At 39.7% G+C, this 23,082-nt stretch overlaps 2 protein-coding genes across 2 annotated transcripts; one reads left to right on the top strand and one right to left on the bottom strand.

Annotated features, from left to right (window-relative positions):
- The first annotated feature begins 9,359 nt into the window (after nucleotides 1-9,359).
- Nucleotides 9,360-14,000, top strand: nefma (neurofilament medium chain a). Its single transcript, XM_044096325.1, has 3 exons — nucleotides 9,360-10,589; nucleotides 11,253-11,377; nucleotides 11,465-14,000. Exons 1-3 carry the CDS (start codon nucleotides 9,531-9,533, stop codon nucleotides 13,125-13,127), a joined length of 2,847 nt encoding a protein of 948 aa, XP_043952260.1. The 5' UTR covers nucleotides 9,360-9,530; the 3' UTR covers nucleotides 13,128-14,000.
- A 2,781-nt stretch (nucleotides 14,001-16,781) lies between these two features.
- On the bottom strand, nucleotides 16,782-20,276 carry nefla (neurofilament light chain a). Its single transcript, XM_044096324.1, has 4 exons — nucleotides 19,141-20,276; nucleotides 18,935-19,059; nucleotides 17,571-17,995; nucleotides 16,782-17,489 (listed from the first exon to the last, which is right to left on the bottom strand). The coding sequence occupies exons 1-4, from the start codon at nucleotides 20,179-20,181 to the stop codon at nucleotides 17,050-17,052; spliced, it is 2,031 nt and encodes a 676-aa protein (XP_043952259.1). The 5' UTR covers nucleotides 20,182-20,276; the 3' UTR covers nucleotides 16,782-17,049.
- Nucleotides 20,277-23,082: the final 2,806 nt, after the last annotated feature.

The following is a 23,082-nucleotide window of genomic DNA, read 5'->3' as shown; positions in this document are numbered from 1 at the left end:
AAATACTGAAGGGAACCAGACATACAGAAGGCATACACACAGGCTCCATTGCTTTAACCCAAAAGGTTCTTTCAGTTTCGTATTTGTATCAGATTCTGGTCAAAACCATCATTTGGATAATGCAGAAACTCCACCATAAATCATCTACATTTAAGACAGGTAAACCCTCATAACCCTTTACAATCTAGAAATATATGAACACCTTGTCATGTTTTTCGTCACTGCTTTTTACATATGAGGTTTGATGCCTTCTCTTTTTACCAATACTTGACAGGAAACCTTTTTCGGGCAGTGTCCTTGTATTCCACAAGTCACTGGGGAGCAATGTCAGCCAAACCGTACAGAGGTCTCAGCATATCATGGCTTATCTCTTTCACAACTGGTGATTGCTGCTGAAGATCTTTTAAAACCTGAGTCAAGGATATGAGTCAGACTTTCAGGTTTTTAACTTCAAGGCTGCTTGTTTTAGCCTTTGTAAAATCTCCCAAGTGAATGTACCCCATCCTTCTATGGCCTTAGTTAACGCATTTTCTCGACAGGCATTAAATTTGTTGGAACATATTTAGAATAATTTATCAGTTGCACCCAGAATGATTCAGCATAATGTCATACTTTCTGAAAAAAGATTAGTTAGTGTAATAAGGACAAGTGATTTCAAAATGCTGATCTGAAGTAAAATGACGTGTTTCTCATTTTGACGCAGTAAACATGATCATTGGCTTAATAAAACGTCAACAGTTTGATTTAAAGATTCCCAGTGGATCAAAGATGCTCCTGATAGTTGGTGAGCAAAAATTAAATAAAATTATAATATAATTTTCTAATCTTGTTCTTGTAGCAAAATCTTTTAGATGCAGTGAGAATATGCTTTTGACAATTTATACTGATTTCTGTGTGACTGTGGATTTGATCTGAATGATTTTTAATGTTATTGTGACCTCAGCTCAAAGAGAATATTCAATTAATCGTGCTTGGCTATGAGGCAGACGTGCCCATTCTTTGCTGCAGTTACACGTGCAAGTGTCATTAGAAGTCTTTATTTTTCTCTCAGGTTTCTCTCGTAGTGGGGGTGCAACAGAAAATACGCACTGAAGTAATTTTCCGAGGAAGCACATGGAGACAATTCACGGAGGGGTATACCATTAAAATGTCCAATACATGATTTAGGAGGTCATACAGACATAAATGAGAGACTGCAAAACTGCTTGTGTATGGGCAAGGACAGTGGAGGAAGGATTGCAGGGGTAGCAAGAGAAAAAGGTGATGCATGACTTTGCAAAATTATAAGTACCTGATTTCTGGGGGCTATGGATGACCGGTATGTAATTGGATGACATTAAACACCAGAAAGTATCTTCCAGTTAACATTTTTGAGGAAATCTGTAACTCTAGTAGTGAAACCGGAAAGAAGGCTGGATTAACAGGAAAATTTCTTGAAGTGTGGGTTGCCATCTTCACAGGACTGTATCTTTCAGATCATTTTTATAGTAGTTGGCACCTATGGCTGACCCACCAGGTACCTGACTCGATTAAAATATAAAGAGAAATTTGTGCCTGCGTCAGGCGGATTTTCTTTACGGAAGATGCAATAACTATGGTGTCTCAGGTGATCAACCTCAGTGGGATGATGCAGTTTAATGTGCTTGGTTTGTGGTAAGAAGATGTTGGTTACTCCTGAGAGAAAGCTGCTAAAATTGGCTTGACAATTAGTTGAGAGGGAAAATCTTGGTCAAAACGTATGATGTAGACACAAGCCCTCCCAAAAAACACTGATCTTCTGTGGACCATGTCTCTGGCTCAGGCCTAAACAACCACATCCAACACATAGATATTATAAGTCTGCGGGTGTGCTGCATGCGTCTATTTACAAACTAACATGCGTAAACAAATTTCTTCAGATGACATTGGTGCTAGGACATATTGACAACTTACACAATCACATAATACCTGATGACACCCGCTTCAGAACCAGGGTCTCGTTTGCACATACTCAGAAATTTAATACAGTCATGGGAAGAGATGGATTAATATACAAACATTCTGCAAAGAAATGCCCCATATGGATTTCTTCTGTTGTTGCTTCACTGTCAAAATTAAATGTTGCGTAAACACTAAAATCAGTTTTTACATGATTCTTTATGTGAAATAAGTCCACTTCACAAGCACTCCCATGTTTTATGTCTGCAAAATGCCAGACACTCAAAAGAAAAATCAAAAAAGACAACTTTACCAAATCCCACAAGGATATCATTGTTTACAGTGGCTACCTGATGTCAAGTAACAATTCGAGGTCCTGCTGAACATGTTATTGTTGTGTGACCATTAAATGTGCAATACATTTAACACACAGCAGAAGCAGAAAGCTTTCAGTGTAACTGATGGTGGCTTTGCTACAAGTCAGACCATCCATTAAATAATGCATGGCTAGAGTAAACACTGATTACCAGGCTAGGCTCCAAAGTCATTTATTTGTGGCAACAAATGCTGAATAAGGTGCAAACAGCAGAATAAATTGCAGATTAAATAACATTATTATTTTCATTCATCGCCGAGACACAAGGAAACAAATTTGTAGCATATGTTTTTGGATTTCATTTTAGGTTTTCATTTGCTCAATAAACTGACAGATGGAGCCTCTGCTCTAAAATCTGACAAACAGTTGATTGTGGAGGATCATTAAAATGTGAGGGGTTTACATTTGTGCTGAAAACATTTACTTAATTAAAATAAAACCAGATGTACAACTGTTTTTTAAAGGTGTTTCTCTGGTGACCGTTATTTGACAGTTATCAGACATAAAAGTGGAATATGAGAGAACAGGAAGACATGCAGCACAGGTCGGGATTCTACCCATTATTTGGGCTGCATGCTTTACTTCCTGCACCATCGCAGGACCTCAAACTCTACATCAGTCTAAAGTAGCCCAACACATTGGCAGTTTATGATATGGTATTTGGCTGTAGGACAGCACAACTAATGGGATCGCCACAAGGAAAAGAAAAAGTTTTCTCTGATCTACATGTTTAATTCAATGATAGAAAATGTTAAATATAGTATCACCTTTCAGTGAGCGGTATATGTTTAGCACTCGCGTTATGTGTATGTGTGTGTGTATAGCGTTCCTGTTTTGCCATGCCATGAGTTCTTCCAGAATTTTCCTCATCTTCAAGTCTTTCCGTTTAGAATCCACCTCTAATTTTACCTGCATTAAAACAGAAAATAGGTTTAATTGCGTTCATATTTCTGTTGGATCTGCTCTCTGATATTCTGAATAAAAAGATGGTTTAAATATTTTACCATTACTCCAGATTTTCCTGGCCTACTAACACAATTTAAAAACCGGTGTGCAGTTTGCAATCTCCCCTTTAAACACAAGTTGAGAATGTAACTCAAGGAGGTGGAGTTTTGATGCTACGTTGTCCCAAATCAAACGCAAACACAATGTATTATATTAACGTGGCAACAAATACATTCGCATTAGCATGTCTTGTGCTTGTCACAAGGAGTGAGGTTTTATGTTTTTCCAGTCAATGGACAGTGCTATGTGACACACTAACCATACCATAACATTATTCTATGAACCTAGAACTAAAGGAGCTTCTAGAATGGTGCAGTATGGCTCATTTGCTTGAGCTGCTTTGACAATCTGTGCCATACCGTGTAGTAAGCACCTGAGACTCCCCTATAGACACTCTTTTTCCTGGCTGGTGAAGAAAACAACAAAACAGGCAGAGCTGGGAGATTTACAGTTATGGCCGACGAGTAAATGTAAATGAGCAGGTGATTTGTAAGAAGGTATATCCTCAATTGTCAACTTTATTTCCTACATATTTGCATCATTGATTTTAGAATATTAACCCAGCTGATTAATAACAGCCAGTCCAACAGTAAATTATTGGCATATTGGTTGTTAAATCCCATTTGGCTGAGCCCTTTTGTATATGTGTGTGCATGTGTTTGCAATCAATATGTGTCTGCGGTAACACGGCTTGGAGTTTGGCCAGCCATCTTCAACAAACACAAATAAAGAATCAGATTTCTCTTGCTACTCAGATGTCCACAGTGGATCACTTATAAGAAATAGACCTATCTACATTTTCTTACTCTCTGAGGTGGGGAGGCAGAGAGGACCTACTGATGCATTGCAGATAAACTGCAGATCGCAGTGCAACCCCTCCCTTCCTTTCCTTCTTTTACTCCCCCCCTTCCACTGTTGATGTACTCAATGACATCACTGCCTTCTGACCACCCACTATCATCACCCCATACAGATATCTACAACCTGCCACAGGCTGCCACACCTCACCTCCTGATCCTGTTGCCCTCACAAGTCCAGCCAATCCATCTCAGAAAACCTTAGCCCTTTAAATGACCGTGATGAAATAGTTTTTCACTGCAAAAGTAGCAAAACACTGTTCTACAAATCAGTTCACTGAATAAAAGTTTAATTTTCTTTTAACTTTTGTTATTTAAAATAATAATATTTGTAGATAGATTCTGGACGACTTTTTATGTTACAATGTATTATTCAAAGTATTGAATCTTGCGTAACAGTAAAATTATAAAGAAGAATCAATCTGGGGTGTTTGGACATCTGAAGCATGTTACAAAGTTTATAGGCAAAATTAATGTTACATTCATACAAATGCAGAGTTTAAACAGTATGTTGTACTTTGTAAAAAATTAAATCAAGCTCTTTGTATTTCAGAAAATAAAATGCTTGTTTTTGTAAATATACTTTTTTTTGCCAGCTTTAGTTAGGTATTTTATGCATTAAACATAGTAATTGAAGAAATCTCAAACTTTCTACAGTTCAATTTTCAAATTTATGTTCTACATTTTTATTGACGATGGGAAAAGGTCACAGTTGTGGCAGCTGCAATTTTTCTACTCACCTGCAGCCCAGATGCAGCCTGTATGCTTGATGAGACAGCCCTCCATACACAAGAAGTTCTGGATCACTTGGCAACTGCTTAATAATATTAATATGCAAATTCAGTGTGAATGTGTTGCACCACTTTGTTGTGGATTAGCCTAATCAGCAAGCAAAGGAGCTAGTTTTCAAATAACTAAATTAGAAAAGTGAACAGAATTGGCATCTACTGGATTCTCTTCTAATGTCAGCTGAAATGTTCAGTCTTTCTGGTCATAATGCATAAAGTGTTAGAGTTTACATATTTGTTTCACAGCCATGAACATCTGTAAAGTTATTTTAGACTGTAGAAAAACTCCACATGCTTAATAAAGCCATAATTACACATTATTAATCACTAGACATATTTTATCAAGCTTATTAGGTTAATTTCAGTTTTATTTTTGAGTCTGAAATTATGACTATCATGTACAAAAGGGGAACAGCTAAACACAGGACAATAAATACATTACAAATTATTGTAAAATATACAAAAAATGAAAAAGTAAAAGACAATTATTAATTTTAAAGCAGTACATACACATCACAAGATCCAAGAGCATGGAAACTGAAGTTTTTGATGCTTCAGTTTTGATGTACTGTTTAGAAAGGCAATGATTGAGTAGATTAGTCAAATAAGTACATTTCTGGATCCACTAAATAAAACTGGCTCTTAATTATGGAAATAAAGTTATGCATATAACCTGAAGGATTGGATGAGTTCAACTTAACATTATAAACATTACACTTTCTGGTAACACTTTATTTGACGGGTTGTGAATAAGACTGCCATGACACTGTCATAAACATGACATAACACCTGTCATAAACATGAGTAAGTCTTCATTAATATTCATGCCTGTAGTGGCTACTTGTTCTTTTGTATAAAGCCACTATATTGATAGCTTCAGCTTTCTTTGTTAGTATCGGTTAGCTTATCTCTTCTTAGTTGACGCGTTTCGGTTCATTGATATGTCTTGTGCATTAAATAATAAACAATACTTACGGTTCCACACAAAGTATGAACTTTACTTTCTTTGGCATAACATGAAAATTATTTTGTCTTGCACAGCATTCTTAAAATTAACGGTCAAAAACTGTGTAGAGGTTAAGCGACCACACTACATCCAACTTTCTTTCTTTCTTCCGTAAGTGACACCGCACTTTCTCTATTTTAACAATTGTGTCCTTTAGGTGGCGCTTTTATACAAAAAATATAGTAAAATAAAACTTTACTGTAAAGACAATATCTAAATATGCAAAAAGCATACAGAAAATAAACAATGTTAAAACTAACATTTTTGGCTCTTACAATGCCTGTTGTCATAAAGTGTCATTCAGTAAATCATGACACTTTTAATACAAAGTTGACAAATGACAACTTGTCATTAACGTAGACAAAAATGCCTCCATTATGACAGCTTGACATTAACCAAGAAATTATAATCTGATATTAATTTGTTATAAAAGTATTATCGATTAAACGTTAGCTTTTATAACATACAGCTACATAATTTTTTAAGTTTAGTCAGTAATACATAATCAGTGCCATGTTTATGACAGTGTCATGTCAGTCTTATTCACAACCCATCAAATAAAGTGTTACCCATTTTCTTTGTCTGCCTCATGCTATTACTCTTTACTCTCAGCCTTAGGTGCAATAATGCCTGAAGACACATAGTAGTTACAGTCTGGACACAGTAACCTACTCTGTGGTGAAGGACAACTGCATAATGGCTGCAGGTAAAATAAGACTGTGGTTTAACAGAGTGGGCACCACAAACAGTTACGAGTGGTGAGAAATATAAGCAAAAGGCAGTTTGATGCAGCTTTTGTACTAATATCATTACTGACTTGCCTATTTAATCACCTCTAAACACATTTGCACATATAAAGAGATGTTAGCCCCCATGAGGTCAAAAGGAAGCACTAAGCTGCTTCAATCCTGTTTTATTTACGACTTTATCAATGTGTCCTTCTTCCTCTCCACTGAGTCACATCATTCCATTTCTGTTCCTGAATATGTTTAAGACAAAGCTAAAACCAGCAGCCAACAGTGGAAACATCACAAATAGCTTTTCAGAGCCTTTTATCAAGCTGTGTAAGTTTATATCAAAACCTTAAATTAATTAAACCAAATAAAGAGGAGCTTAATGTAGAAATGAATATGGGAAGAGCTTATTTTTAACACTGAAAGTTTACATGATATATTGTATAACCTTTATTTTTTAGCTTGATATTGTTTAATTAATTTACTGTCTAAAACCTTACATCAATATATCAATATCTGGACCTGATATGCTGTTCAGAACAGCATACAAAGTGGAGATGAGGTCATGTTGACTTTGACGCTTACAAATGTGAATACAAATATTTCCTATCCCAACAATAATGGCATCTACTGGATTCAAGTGGCCTTGACCCCATTCAGAGGATCAGTAGCCTCTCTACCCCTTTATTTGCACACCGACTAGAATGGGCTTGTCTTAGCTGTTCGAGCTTGTTTCTGCTGCATTGCCTTTTTAAAACACTTCAACACTTCTGCAATGCGCCGAAGTCTAGAACGGTTGTGTACCCACACACCCTCAGTACGTCATGTTCATCACGCAACCACTGCCCTTAATAGAGCTTATATGAAAAGCTGAACTAGACCTAAAATCATAGAAAAGAAACGCAAGTCATGGGACAAAGGCAAAAGACACTGCAACATCAGCAACAGAGTGGCTTGTTGATGAAGTGTAGTAATTTACTACAGGTATCACAGCTTTAAAAAGGCACACACATGGTGAGGAAGTCACTGTGTCCGTCTCTCTCTCTCTTTGTATTTTAGCTCACTCTCTCTCTCACTGTCTGCCTTCCTGTCTCTGGAGCAAGCTAAAATTGGCTAACCTTGATGCATTACTTGTGCTTCTTGAAAGCTTCAAGGGGAATTCCAATGAGAGATCAGCAGGGGAATGCAGATGGTCTTTGCTCTATTTGGAGGGGAAAAAAGCACTAACTCAAATCTCAAAATCTGTAGAATTATTTGGAAACATTTATTAATCAAGTATTGTTCCCATTTTGCTGATTTAGAAAGATTTACACAACAAACATATTAATAGTTTCAATGTGAAACTACTGATGGTTTCACATTGATCCAAGTGACCGAATGATGAACAAAGGCATCAAGAGTGATGGTGATCAATAATCGGCTAATGAGGCCAAGCCTTCAGAGAAAACTCTCAGACAATACAGCTTAAAAGGAAAGGGGGGGTTACATCAATTCCATGGTTACCCCTGGTACAAAGGTTGGATATGATGTTTTTAACATAGAAGAGACAAGTAGGCGTGTGCATGCGTGTGTGTGTGATATTTCAGCGTACATCTGGTAGAGAAAATTTTTGGTGGCCTTTAATGGAGGTTTTAAAATTGAAGAGCTGGTGAGCTCTGTTATTAAAGCAGGCTTACACCTTATATTAGCAGGTAAATAAAAGGCTACAAAAACATGGTGCCCCTCACATGGATCTAGAGAATAAAATTAATGCTTAAATATCATCATGGCTACGGTAATTCATTATACTTTGGTATAGATCAGAAATTATTAATCATCTGCAACTAGTGCAGAATGCAGCAGCCTGTCTTATTGCTGATAAGCCTAAAAATTGCCACAAACCACCTATATATGCTTCACTTCATTTGCTTCTAGTGCAATATGAATTTGTTGAATTGTTCATAACTTCGGTCTGCACATTCAGAGGACATCATATCCAAGGTAAAACGTAATATAAGAAAGATTATGCTGTAGGAAGGCTTTTTCCTCACCTGATAAAAGGAAGTCTGCTAATGGCAAGAGAGATGATCAAAACCGAATCCAGAATCTGTGGTGAAATGTGAACAATGCAGTCCACTGATATGCCTCATTCATATGGACTAAGTGTAAATTATTTATGCCCAAACCAGTTGCAACTATAATTGTCAAGTTGGTCCTAAAAGTTAGTAATTCAAGGGGGTTGAATACAGCTGCACACCACATAAAAACTGTAGATATGTTCGCCTAACCTTGATTTGAGTCAGTGCGCTAACAAGATAAGTGAAGCAGAGTTGCTTGCAGACCTTGGCTCAGCAGTAGTCAGCAGAATCACAAAGCTGTGATGGAGTGCTCTTTTGTTGTCAATATTCTGTGATACGGAAATGCTGCTGTTTCCCTCAGCGGGGAATCGACTGACAGCTGACTGTTGCTGTCTGTGGTGCTGAAATGATCAGAACGAGTAAGCAATTATAATTTGGATAGAACGTAAGTAGACACATCACCTCAATGTCGCTAAGTTTATTCTACATCCCACACCCACGTAGCTCATCTGAGCCACGTGGTTCAGGCTGAGCAGGGTCCCAGGACCATCAGCTGACGCTCCTTTCTATCCCCTCCCTTCCTTCATAGGACGAAACAAAACTGCTTGGACATGCCCTGTTAGCGGCAGAAGCTCCGGTATATAAGGAGAAGACGGAGGCTCTCTCAGTCGCTGTGAAAGCCATACACCCCTCACCTGCGCGCACACACACATTTACACCCACACGCCTCTGCACCGCCAGCACTGTCTCCCTTCATTCCCGTGTGCATCTTCTTCTTTAGTCTGACCGGATGAGTTACCCGGTGGACACGATAGGAAGTCCCTTCAGGAGAGTTATGGATACAAGAACAACCAGTTACGGCTACGGCCGCCCCAGCGGCACCCCCTCAAGCGGTTTTCGCTCCCAGTCGTGGTCCCGGACAAGCCCGGGCTCCACCATGACCGCATCCTACAAGAGGACCGTGAACGCACCAGCTCCCCGGGCATACAGCTCAACTGTGCTGAGTTCCGCCGACAGTGTTGATTACAGTCAAACCTCGATCCTTAACGGTGACTACAAACGATCTAATGAAAAAGAACAACTTCAGGGGCTCAACGACCGGTTTGTTGTGTACATCGACAAGGTGCACTACCTGGAGCAGCAGAACAAGCAGATCGAGGCTGAGATCCAGGCGCTGCGGCAGAAGCAGGTGTCCCGCAATCAGCTGGACGATCTCTACGACCAGGAGCTGAAAGAGCTGCGCACCGTTCTGGAGCAGATCCACCGCGACAAGGCGCAGATCCAACTCGACACTGAGCACATCGAGGAGGACATCCAGCGGCTCAGGGACCGCTTCGAGGAGGAGGCTCGAATCCGTGAGGAGACGGAGGCCATAATTCGCGTCCTGAAGAAAGACACAGGTGATTCGGAGTTGGTGAAGTCCGAGTTAGAGAAGAAAGTTCAGTCGCTCCAAGACGAGATCGCCTTCATCCGCAACAACCACGAGGAGGAGGTGAGCGACCTCATCGCCCAGATCCATGCATCCCAGGTGACCGTGGAGAGGAAGGACCTCCAGAAGACCGACATCACACAGGCTCTGCGGGAAATACGCACCGAATTGGAAGGCCACTCCAACCAGAATCTGCAGCAGGCGGAGAGTTGGTTCATGTGCCGCTATTCCAAGCTCACGGAGGCTGCGGAGCAGAACAAGGACGCGATAAAGTCTGCCCGGGACGAGATTGCCGACTACAGGCGCCAGCTCCAGGCGAAGACAGTGGAGCTGGAGTCCGTCCGCGGGATGAAGGACTCCCTGGAGCGACAGCTGAATGATATTGAAGACCGACACAACAGCGATCTGGCCAGCCTACAGGTAGGGAGACACTCCGAACTTAGTTATTTAGACAATATCATGGAAGGAAATGTAGATACATATTTTGAAATTCGAGGAACTGTCTTAATGTGTGTGTGCGATAAAATATTATGTTTTGGAATAATTTAATATTCACTGTTTTGTCATGATGACGCATTTGTCAGTTGACACATTTAAACAAAAAATATTTCCCCAAACAACAACATCAAAATTGTAATATATCAGACATGTTAAATTGTTTCCCCGCTGCATTATGACTGCGGGATTTTCCTATTTTTTTATGAGCTTGGGAGATTTCCAGATGGTTAAAGGCAGACTGCAGTGCACGCTCTTTCCCCCCTCCCTTCTCTCTTGCTGAGTCAGAGGATGGATCGATGCCTTCATTGGTTCTGTCCTTGTATCACACCGCACAGAGTTTGGAGGAGGAGGGTGGGGGTGGCGGAGGCTACCCTTGAAACAGAGGCTCAGCATCTCTAGAATGCTGAATTGCGTCAGAATATATTAGACCAACACCCTCAGTCAGAGCAAAAGTAGGAGTTTTACTGCAGTGGAAGCTCAGAGAGAAAATTGAGAAAGTCCCAGATACACAACAGGTAGTGCATAAGAGAATAGTGCTGTCATTCTAAATAAGTTGATTTTTCTCTGTTTTTTTCTTTTCCTTAGGAGACAATCCACCAGCTGGACAATGAACTGAAGAGCACCAAGTGGGAGATGGCTCGTCATCTCCGTGAGTACCAAGACCTGCTGAATGTCAAGATGGCCCTGGATATTGAAATTGCTGCATACAGGTATTGAAACATTACTCCTAATTGATTCATTGGACTTACACAAACTAGAATTTAAATGATCAATAAATGGACTCTGTTTCTAACCAGGAAACTCCTTGAAGGAGAGGAGACCCACTTCAGCAGTTTTCCATATCGCCAGGCCGTCACTTCTAGTAAAATCTCTAAACCTAAATCTGAGGCCCCAAAGCTGAAAGTGCAACACAAGTTTGTGGAGGAGATCATCGAGGAGACACGGGTGGAGGATGATAAGGTGGACATTGATGAGGCTCTGGCAGAGTTAGCACAGGAGCTCTCCGCTACACCAGGAGAAGGAGGCGAGGAGGAAGAAGGAGAAGAGGAGGGGGGAGAGGAAGAGCAGGGTGCTGAGGAAGAGGCAGCAGAAGAAGAGGAAGTTGTAGCTGCCACAGAAGCCAAAGTTAGTGCTAGTGCTCCTTCTAAGGATGAGGATGAGGAGGAAAAAGGTGACGGTGAGGGAGAAGAAGGTGAGGGCGAAGGTGATGAAGGAGAAAAGGAGGAGGAAAAAGGGGAGGGAGAAGATGAAGAAGATAAGGGGGGTGAGGCAGAGGAAGGTGATGAAGAGGGTGGAGAAGGAGGAGAAGAGGAAGAAGTTGAGGAAACAGTGTTGTGCTCCAAAGCTCCAGAGTCTACAGCTTCTCCTGACAAAGAGAAAGGTGGAGAAAAAGAAGGTAGTGCAGGAGAAGAAGAGGAGGCCGGAGCCGAAGAGGAGGGTGCTGAAAAAGAAGAAGAGAGTGCCGATGATAAAACATCAAAGAGTGTAGATGAGAAGGAAGAAAAAGATGAAGCAGAGAAGGATAAAGAGGAAGATGAAAAGGAGGTAAAAGACGAGAAAGCAGATAAAACAGAAAAAGCTGTTCCAAAGTCAGAAGCTTCAAAAGCTGAGGCCAGCAAGGAAGAAGCCCCAAAATCAGAGGGATCAAAGTCCCCTAAGTCTGAATCTCCAGTGGCAGGTTCCCTAAAGTCTGAATCCCCAAAACCTGGTTCTCCCAAGTCTGAATCACCCAAACCAGGTTCTCCCAAGTCTGAATCCCCAAAACCTGATTCTCCCAAGTCTGAATCCCCAAAACCTGGTTCTCCCAAGTCTGAATCACCCAAACCAGGTTCCCCCAAGTCTGAATCACCCAAACCAGGTTCTCCCAAGTCTGAATCACCCAAACCAGGTTCTCCCAAGTCTGAATCGCCCAAACCAGGTTCTCCTAAAACTGAATCTCCAAAACCAGAGTCTCCTAAAGCTGAGTCCCCCAAGTCTGCTTCTCCAAAGCCTGAATCCCCCAAAGAAAGCTCACCCAAGGCAGAATCCCTAAAGCCTAGTTCCCCCAAATCTGAGTCCCCCAAGTCTGACACCACCAAAGCTGAGGCTCCCAAAGAGGATAAATCAGAAAAGAAGAGTGATTCAACAGAAGATAAAAAGGTAGAAAAGAAAGATGTTGCCATGAATGGCGAGGTGGAGAAGAGCAGCCCAGAGGAAAAAGAGAAGAAAGAGGCAGACGTGATTGCTAATGGTGTAGATGAGAGCCCTGTTAAGGAAGATGGCAGCCAGAAAGTGGTGATCACTAAGACCGTGGAGACAATCACCACTGGAGAAGATGGATCCAAGCACGTCACAAAATCCATCACAGTGACAGAAACAGTGAAAGAGGTGGAAGAGGTGCTACAGGAGAAGCTTGTTTCCACCAAGAAGACAGAGAAGCAGTCTACCCAGTCTGTCAAGCAAGTGGCAGAAGCCGAATGAGCAGACTCCAGACGGCGTAGCTAAAGTAGAAGGAGAAGAGGGGGCAATTGTGAGAGGGGCATAAATTAGAGGAGAGAACATAAGCAATCCACACAAGAACTAACGTAACAATGAAATACATACAGCTAGAGCGATGTAACGAAATCACACTAAAAGCAAATTATAGAGAGAAGCCAAAATAAAACATGACAAACTTCAAACCTGCATGTTGAGTGAAAGCTTTAAGCGAGCTTCGCCGCTGATGCAGCGAAGAGCAAGCGACTGAGACATTTTATCCTTTTTTAGGTTCTTTCTGCTTTTATAAGGTGATCCCAGGAGTAGGAAGAAGGGATGGGGTATCTGCATGCTAGCTCAGAAGAGTGGAGTACTTTCCTCTCTTATCTGTTTGTTTGGTAGAAATGCACTTTAAAGAGATAACTTAACACGCGACTGTTGAGGAGATTTTTGAGTTAAAGTAGTAGGGGTGGGTTTGGGCAGGTGGAGGGTCCTCGGCGCAGACATGCACTCTACTGAAGAAGCCTTACTTGAATTGTGAAGATGCCATCTGAGCCAGAAACAGTAACAACCAATAAATATGAAACATGAGTCGGAGAAACACATAACCACACCAGTATACATCCAGTAACTGAAGCAATGACAGCTTAACAAATCTGAGAAAACTCCTAGCCTTAAACATGCTTTTTATCACTGTCTGTTATGTTTACCTGAGAGCAACTTAGACAAATGTAATTGTGCATCCTTGTATGCATAGAATGAACTTGAATTTAATTACAGTAATAAATGAGGTGCTACTGTTTGCAGTCCCATAACTTTACTCATCTTGAACTATTTCCCAGCAGCCTTTGCTCAATAAATATCATAACAAAACCAAAACAACATTGTCTCTTGTCATTTTTGTAGTCATACTGGGTTATGTTTGAATAAACCTATCGTCCAGATATTTTGAAAATGGTATCTATTTCATATTATAATACTTTACTCTTTTACTCTTCATTTTAATATAAATATTGACTTTAAATAAAGTTTTATTGGTTATTTTTAGCTATATGAAGGACTATTTTTTTATGAGTGTAAAAATAAGCCGAATAAGACATGATTGATTTGATCACAGGGAAGTGAATGTTCACACATTAGTCAGCAAAGTCTGTAAGACTGCGTTCAAAAAAAAAATCCCCAAAGAAAAAAAAAAACCCACAAAGGCAACCTTGTGTTGCCTATCTGATTAAAAGTGCTGCAGTCTATCCATAGTTATATTAATGCATAAGTTAGTAGACATCATTGATACAGAAAGAGGGACGGCGGAGTCCCAGAGCAAAATTCCGTGAAAGAGGTGTACGGAGCCTCGTGCTGGAAAAAAATTGGCAAGTGACTGAGGGTCATTGCGCGTAACAGAAACCCTGTAAACTCTAGACACTAACAGGTACCACAGAATTGCACAAAAATCCATGAGGGACGGCGGAGTCCCTGCTCGAAATTCCATGAAAGAGGTGTACAGAGCCTTGAGCCAGAAGCCTGTTGAAAGGCTGTTTACATCATTTTAAACTGTGTGATTGTGAGCGTGAGTGGGAATAAAAATAGCAATAGGTATTTTGCTCCATATAACACAGTAGGAGTGTAACAGGTAAATCTTTTATGGATGCAAACTCAACTAAAAACCAACCTGTTTAGGATTGTATTTAAAACGCAATCAAATACAAATTTATTGATGGAACTTGACTTATTGTCATGTTTTGATTGTTGATTCTATGTTGCATTGTGTTTCTGTGTTTGACATGACATTAAGCACTTTGAAATGCCTTGATGCTGAAATGTGCTATGCAAATAAAATTTGACTTGATTGATTGATTGATACAGTAGACTTGTTTTTTTTTTTTTTAAAAAAAAAGTAAATCAGTAGATGGCTGCTAGTACATAACAGACTATAAAAGTTTATAACAAACAGTTTAATTATTTCTTTGCTTTTTGTCATGCATATAAGTTTCAGAGTATCCAACAAATTACTGACAGGGAAATTTAAGCTAAGTACATAAGAGTAGCAATTTACAATAGCTGATTTCACATTCTATGGAAAACAGATATACAAACCAATTTGGCTCTATATGAAAAATATAATTGCCCCCTTAACAGAAAAAAAGGATTTGTACCACACTTGACAACAGTAATTGCTATCACGCATTTGGAATAAATGGCTATTGGTCTTTAATAAAATCAGATACATTTTGGCCCACTTTTCTTTGCTAAATTGTTTTAACTCATTACAGGGTTCTTCCAGCACAAACAGCCTGTGGAAGGTCACGCCACAGCATCTCAACTGGATTCCTAAATTTCTTTTTCTCTTCATAGTTGGGTGAGCTAGAGGGAATTAATTGGGGGATGGAAATTCTTCTGCATATTGTGGTAAGGACTGAAAATCAATGCATCATTAATTGCAGCAAGTAGAACAAGTCCAGAAGCAGTAAATCATCCCTAGATCAACACACTACCACAACCATGTTTGACAATAGGCAGGATGCATCTTTTCTGATAAGGTTTTAATTTAATTGTCTACTGCCAGTAAGACATATTATTGGTCATAATGTTTTTTTTTTAAAACTAAGCCATTCAATTTAATAAGGAACTATACTATCAGCTTTGTTTTTGTAGTGGTATGTTTTACACTGGAGGCTGCTCCTACAAAAGACATAAGCTTTTGTAGGAACCGCATTAACCGCAAGCTTAATTGTGCAAAAATTTAAAAATAGAATTCTCCGTAAATAGTCATCTAACTCAAACCTGCTGATAGTTTGTAGGGATAGTAAATAGCAATCACACTGACTGCTAATGCTTTTTCTGTAAAAAGTCTCTGTGATGTGAGACTTTTTAACATGGGATAAGTCTGGATTGATCTCAGCTCCACTCTGATTAGGAATTAGTACTAAATGGAGTACATGTTTTTTCTCCCAACAAAACCAGATTAGAAAATAAAAGAAACAATTTTTCCCATTAACCTAATTTGCTTAGACATGTTTCACATTTTTTGTAAACACAATACTATCGTCTTAATTGTACCAAAAAAAATTCTAGGATCTTTATACAGTAATCTATTTCAAATGTGACAGCAAATTTGAGATTTATAGAACAGGGTTTCCAATAAGCCTCATGTATGCTACTTTGGGAAATTGACTAGTTGGCATATTAGTCAGCTCATTGCGAAGACACCTGTTTTATACAAGTGAGTAATATTGACTGCTTACAACGTCACAACAAAATCCTACTTCTAGAAAAATGAACTTTTGCTTTCCTTTTAGTTAAGTAGTGACTTTTGCTATATTTGTGACATATGTATAGTTTAAGAGTATTAAGTGACTTAAAAAACAATTTATCTCTGTCAGCTTTGCAGGATACGTAACCAGCTATAGTAAAAAGGCTTTCAGATCTTTCATCATAATGGAGCGTCATCAGCTTGACCTAATCTCGCAACTTTAAGTTTTCAAAGAGTCACCAATAACTCAAAAACCTGGGTGTATTTTTTTTTTTATATTGGAGCATTTTTAACATATATTGTAACTGATGATCTGAAAGATACTGACAGAAATGTACTTAAATTAAGGAGTTCTGATGGTTGTGGAAGTTAAAAATTTGAACAGAGAGGCCAAAATAACCCACACATGTGGCTTCAAGAGGCATATCTTTATTTATTCAACCAAAACACAAACATTCAAGTTAGCATTCAGCAGTTATACATCTTACAGACATGAGGAACTGTGCAGTCAGACTTTAATGGTTTATTTTTGATATTGGGAAGCAGTTTAGATTGACTTATTGCTGTTAATGGCTATCAGACTGTTTTATTGAGCACCATGTTACCAAGCAGCATTGCCAGCGTCTTATCTTGTTTTATCTGATTAATGAGCTGAGATTTTCACTGTCACAACCAAAGGATTCACTTTTTACCAGTTGTACTTTTATCTTCAGCAGGCTCAGGCTTAGGCTTGGCTGCTTTTTCTTCAACTTTCTCCTTTTTGGAGTCATCTTTCTTTGGAGCAGCTTCTTTGACATCAGGTTTGTCCTCCTTCTTGGCATCAGCCTTCTCTGCTTTCTCTTCACTCTTTTTAGATTCTTTTTTCTCCGTCTCGTCACTCTTTTTAGATTCTCCCTTTTCCTCTTTATCTTCACTCTTTTTTGATTCTTCCTTCACCTCTTTCTCTTCACTCTCTTTAGATTCTCCCTTCTCTATTTCTTCCTCTTTGGCCTTTTCATCATCATCCTCTGTTGCTTCTGTTTTTTCCTCCTCTGTTGCTTCTGCTTCTCCTCCTTCATCTTTCTCTTCCTTCTCTCCCTCAGCCTGTTCAACATCTTCCTTTGGCTCCTCTCCATCACCACCTGAAAAGAACACATACAATTTTAAAATTAGTCTTAGTCTTAATTATTGAGTTTATAAATATTGAAAGTAAAAGCACTAACCTTCTTCCTCTTTAGCCTCTTCATCTTCCTCCTTCGCTTCCTCTTCTCCTTTCTCTTCCTCCTGCTCTCCTCCCTCTTCTTTCTCCTCCTGCACCTCTTCCTCTTCTTCTTTCTGCTCCTCTCCACCCTCCTCTTCTTCCTGCTCCTCCTCCTCGTCTTCCTTTACCTCCTCAGCCTCCTCTTCCTCCTCCTCTTCTTCTGCAGGGGGGCTGGCCTCTGCTTGCTGGGCGTGGCTGGCAGAAATTATGCCCTCAGTGGTGCTGGAGCTGAACAGGCGGGAGGTCATCAGGTACGAAGTGCCAGAGCTCAGACTGGAGAGCATGGGCCGGGCGAAGGAAGGTGCCGCCATACTGTGGCTGTACAGGGAGGCCACGCCCCCAGGAACCCCAACGCTGAAGCGAGACTCCTCCCCTTCCAGAAGCTTCCTGTTTCAGCCAAAAAAAACATGGAGGGAAAATTCAATTAAGTCAATAAATAAATGTTTAGATGTGCAATAATTAAAGCGGACAGTTACCGCTAGTCAATATTAAAACTAAGATTTTTAATATTTTCTAATTAAGTGTAAATATTATTTGTTAGAATTGATTCATGGTATAATTTAAAAGCATGTATTATTAGTTTTTTCAATAATAAATTATTTTGTTCAGTGTTTATATATGTGATAAAAATGAAATTCAAACACATCAATAAATACATACCTAAAAACATATTGTGTACAAGTATTTAATCAAAAATAAAAAAATGAAATAAAATAAAATAAAATAATTTTTATGTGTTCATCATGTAGCCTACTTTATTAATATTAGACAATAATTGTTTCATTTCATGCATTTTTTAAAGAGTCATTATGTCAAATTAAATAGAACCTAGCAAATGTTAGTTAACCTGTATAGTTACTGAGCTACAAACGCTCATTTTGTCCATACCAGGGCTAGCCCCGCCCACTCACTGACAGATATGGCCGACCAATTTATTAAATCCATAATAATCCTTAGACAGTACATAAAATACTTTTTTAATATAACAAATTAAAATTGTAAGCAATTATTTTCACATTTAATTATTTATTAAATTAATTAAATGTTTAAAGAATTTGGGATATTTATTATTCAATATGTGCAATTCTACAAATTTATTAAAATAATTTATTATGCATATTAATATTTTTTTTACTTCATGTTCATTTGTGGGACTGTTGGCCCTTATTACCCAATTATGGAAGTTGAACATTGTGTCTTCAAAGTTTTGAATTTGCTCTTTTAAATGAGAAAAATTGTTAAAAATAAAGACATTTGTTTTCCAGGGCTACTTTAACTTGATTAATCAACACTCTGATGTTCTATGTATCTGTATTTAGATCTCACCTGTATGCTGCGATTTCGATATCCAAAGCCATTTTGACATTCAGCAGGTCTTGGTAATCCTTAAGGTAGCGTGCCATTTCCTGTTTGGTGCCCCTCAGCTCATTCTCCAACTCTCCAATTATGTCCTAAATAGAAAAGCAAGGTGAGTAAACCAAATATAATATGAAATCTGCATAAGTATCACACTACAGCATGCCTGTACTTACATGCATAGCAGCTATCTCTGCACTCTGTTTCTCCTCCATCTCGTGCAGCTGCTTCTCCAGGGATACATTGAGGCCTCTGCATGCATCAATCTCCAATATGCGGCCCTGCAGCTGACGGCGGTACTCTCCTGCTTCATCCTTTGAGCTTTTAACTGCACTGCTGTGCTGAGCCACAGTTTCCGTCAGGGAGCCCACCTTCCCCCTAAACCACTCCTCAGCCGCCTGCATGTTCCTTGCAGCCAGCCTCTCATACTGGGATCGGATGTCCCTGAGAGCGCCGGACAGATCCGGAGCAGCAGCTTCAGATTCAACTGCTACCTGGACCCCCAGCTGGACCTGAGCCTGAAGTTCAGCCACCTCCCCCTCATGGATCCTTTTGAGGAAGGTCAATTCGTCCAGCAGGGTTTCAACACCTTTCTCCAACTCGGCCATTCCTAAGGCAGCCTCATCTGCCTCACGACGGGCCTCCATCAGCTTGCCCTCAGCCTCTTCCCGAGCCAAAATCTCCTCCTCATATCGACCCTGCAGTGAATTCAGGGTTTGTTCCAGCCTCTCCCTCTGGCTAAGGACAGTCTGCTGGTCTGCCCTTGCTTCATCTACAGCTGCTCTCAGAGTTCTGGCCTCTTGCTCATACAATGCTCTGAGACGAGATGGCTCAGCATGCCTTTGCCTCAGCAGCAGCAGCTCTGCCTCCAGAGCACGGTTCTGCTGCTCCAACTCACGCACCCTCTCGATGAAGCCTGCAAAGCGGTCGTTCAGTTCTTGCAGCTGGCTTCGCTCCTGTGTGCGTACGGCTCGGAAGTCGGAGCTGATCTGGGCTGCCTGGCTGAGCTCCCGCTCCAAGGAAGAGGCCGAGGAGGCAGAGGAGAACAACACCCGGCTGGGGGAGGAGTACTGCAGACGAGAGGAAGATTGAGGGGATGCACGGGAAGAGTAGCCGGCATGGGTCCTCCCTCTCACCACCACCCGAGAGGTGGGCTCCACATACAGGTGTTTGTACAACGAGGAGGCATAGTAGGGGTCATATCCGATGCTACTCATGGCTGAGTGTTGGAGGGACTTGCTGCTCTTCCCTCTTCTCTTTGTGTCTGCGTAGGTGGGGAGGTGTATAGAGGGCTCAGCTTTAAGCCCCGACTGCTTGCTGCAGCGGCAGGCTGAGCTTTTATAGCAGGACAGAGTCTGACGCAAGCACTTTCTCCAAACTCTGACAATACAGCCTCTCTAGGCTTTCACTGCAGTAGCATAAGATCAGCGAGAGCTGCTGTAGGCATAGGAGGAGAAATACTCCTATGAAATTGGTATTACATTTTTTTAGGCAGCAAACACAATATGGTTCTTTAGGTAAGGAAGAAAAAACTTAATTAACATCCAGATTTATCTGAAATCTTGAGACTGGTTTTTACAGAATCACAAACAGATGTTTGATGTCTTTATTATTTATATTCTTCTAAAATATGGAAGAAACAAACTGCATATACAACTGGAGATGGGCTTTCCTGATGCATCAGCCGTGACATAGTTTGCCTTCTTCTGGTAGAGACGAGAATTACAGCTGTGATATCAAAAACCTGCATTAAGGCTCCTCACAAAGAGAAGGTAAACGATGACATGGTGACAGCAGTAAAAATATTTCTTATTTATTTATTTTGTAAGACTACATTGGTTCTTCCTATTTTTATACCAGAGCAGAATGCGTATTGTTAATAATATGGATGCATAAAGAAAGCAAAGCATCATTAAAACTATTAATAAAACATACCTCTGCTTAAACTGCATGTTAAGTTTTAAATAAGGCAAATTGTATCTTAAGAAAGTCAAAAACTTGAGAGAGACGTCATCTTTCAACTTATTCATCAGGTGTGTGTCAACTTTGCAGCTGTAATTTGTACATGTCTACTTAGAACCACAAGCTTTGCTATAACACAAACACAAAATAATTTATAATTTTGAAGTAAAAGCAAAAATGATCGATGAACTGAAAAGTGCATTAGCCTCCTTTACTGGCGTACCCCTAAATAATAAAAATAGTACAACCAATTGCCTCATCTTAACTGTGGATGAAGTCAATGTTTATGTCTTTTTTTTCCCCCATGAGATATTTTTGGTGGGACCAGTGGACCCATCAACATTTATCAGACATGAAACAAATAGGATAGGAAGACATGAATCAAATGTCCTGACGTCACAAGCTGAACCAGAGATCCACAGCTCAGATGGGAAAATCGATTGGAAGGTCAACTAATAATAGTGTATTTCCCAAATTTGATCTTGTTGAAAAAATGCTATAAGATGCCCATTTTGGGTGCTTTTCTTTGCAGTTAGGGATACACTAACAAAGGCAACTGGAATGATAGATGGAGCAAAAATAAACAGTGATCCTTCACAAGCTGTCAGAAGCTGCTAGAGACATACGAGATCATCACACTCCAGTAGATCAGTAAGTCTAAACATACACAAAATTACATTGGAATAGTTTAGATCAAAGCCTATTTAAATTATGTGTTGGTTTGGCTTGCGAAACTTTTTGGAGGTAAATTTTCTATACTTTTAGTGCAGTTTAAATCTTTGATAATCTGATCTATGATGCAGTCTCCAGTCACAATTTTCTCTAGAGTAAATTTTATTTCCTCCTTCATTTTGAAATGTGCCTTTCCTTGATGTCTGGTTTGATTTACTTTCTATTGTTCCTGGTTTTTGTCACTTCAGCTGCTTCATACTTAATTGCTCTCACTCTGCTGAATATGTCAGACATATACAAACAATTTGGCTGAAAACCTAAAATGTACACTGTAATTTATGTGCTTCTGCCTGCTGCCAGCTTCTGTTTGGTTCTTTTCAGCTTCTCTATCACCCAAGAACTTCCTTAGGGTCAGAAACTCTCTACTAACTCCCAGAAGTGTTCAGGTGAGTATAGACGCCATCCACCTTTCTCAAAATTCTGACTACTGTCCAGATCAAACAAGTCAAGTCCAAAAACAAGCCAATTCAAGGTGAATCACTGAATTTGGCAAACAAAATATGGAATATAATTTAGTGTTTTTTGCATTATATGCTACAAATATCCAAAGCTCAAACTGTATCTTTACATTGACATTTACAGAGACAGATTATTAAGAGTGCTAAAGTCTCACAGTTTGTCTGTTTTGTGACCCAAGAAACTCAAGCTTGGTTCTCCCTCAGACCAGTCAGTTGTTTTAGGAAGAATTGACTTCAGCTGACCATAAATTGTTAATTAATAACTACAACCTGCAAGGCAAAGGGTTTTGCTTGTGATGAAGGAAGACAGCTCTGTTAGTAAGATTTGTCCACACACAATAAATTTTAAGTGCATATATACAACAACCTGCCCTGCGATGGACTGGCGACCGTTCCAGAGTGTACCCCGCCTCCCGCCCGTTGACAGCTAGAGGTAAGCACCAGCACCCCTCCCAACCCCAATGGAAAAAGGATGTAAGAAAATGGATGGATGGAAGGATAGATATACAACAACCCAAGCCTCATCACAGAGAAGAAAAAAAGTTCTCATTAGGCTGCCGTTTCTATAAGCTCTACCCTCATCAGAAATTTGGAGCAGAGCAAGTTGTGCCTTTCTTGACTTTTTGTTGTCACAGCGAGCCAAGTTGTCAATTCTTAATAAACAAAGAAGCTACTCAGGTCTTAGGTGGTGGTATAATTTGCTCACTAGTAGTCTTGTACAACCAAGTTAAACTTGTATTGGGAAAAAAACAAAACATTGTCTAAAGCTCCTTAAGGAATGTTAGATCACTGCAAATAAATCATCCTTAAAGATAATCCATGAGAAATAATTGGTGTAAAATTATTATAATAAAAGTGAAAAACTTAAAAGTTATCATCAAGAGATATATATTTTTGCAATTACTCCTCCCTCTGCCTGCATTTGGTCCTCTCACAAGCAACACAATTTATCACTTTAGAATGGCC

This window comes from Gambusia affinis, linkage group LG17, assembly GCF_019740435.1.
Source record: "Gambusia affinis linkage group LG17, SWU_Gaff_1.0, whole genome shotgun sequence".
NCBI classification, from domain to species: Eukaryota; Metazoa; Chordata; class Actinopteri; order Cyprinodontiformes; family Poeciliidae; genus Gambusia; species Gambusia affinis.
This window is presented reverse-complemented; position numbering and strand designations above follow the sequence as displayed.

Excerpts from the sequence above, each read along its gene's own strand:
- nefma (XM_044096325.1), top strand. The coding sequence starts at position 9,531 with ATGAGTTACCCGGTGGACACGATAGGAAGTCCCTTCAGGAGAGTTATG. Across the intron at positions 10,590-11,252 it reads GCGATCTGGCCAGCCTACAG|GAGACAATCCACCAGCTGGA; the intron begins GTAGGGAGACAC and ends TCTTTTCCTTAG. Across the intron at positions 11,378-11,464 it reads ATTGAAATTGCTGCATACAG|GAAACTCCTTGAAGGAGAGG; the intron begins GTATTGAAACAT and ends GTTTCTAACCAG.
- nefla (XM_044096324.1), bottom strand. The coding sequence starts at position 20,181 with ATGAGTAGCATCGGATATGACCCCTACTATGCCTCCTCGTTGTACAAA. Across the intron at positions 19,060-19,140 it reads CAGAGATAGCTGCTATGCAT|GACATAATTGGAGAGTTGGA; the intron begins GTAAGTACAGGC and ends TTTTCTATTTAG. Across the intron at positions 17,490-17,570 it reads AGAGGCTAAAGAGGAAGAAG|GTGGTGATGGAGAGGAGCCA; the intron begins GTTAGTGCTTTT and ends TGTTCTTTTCAG.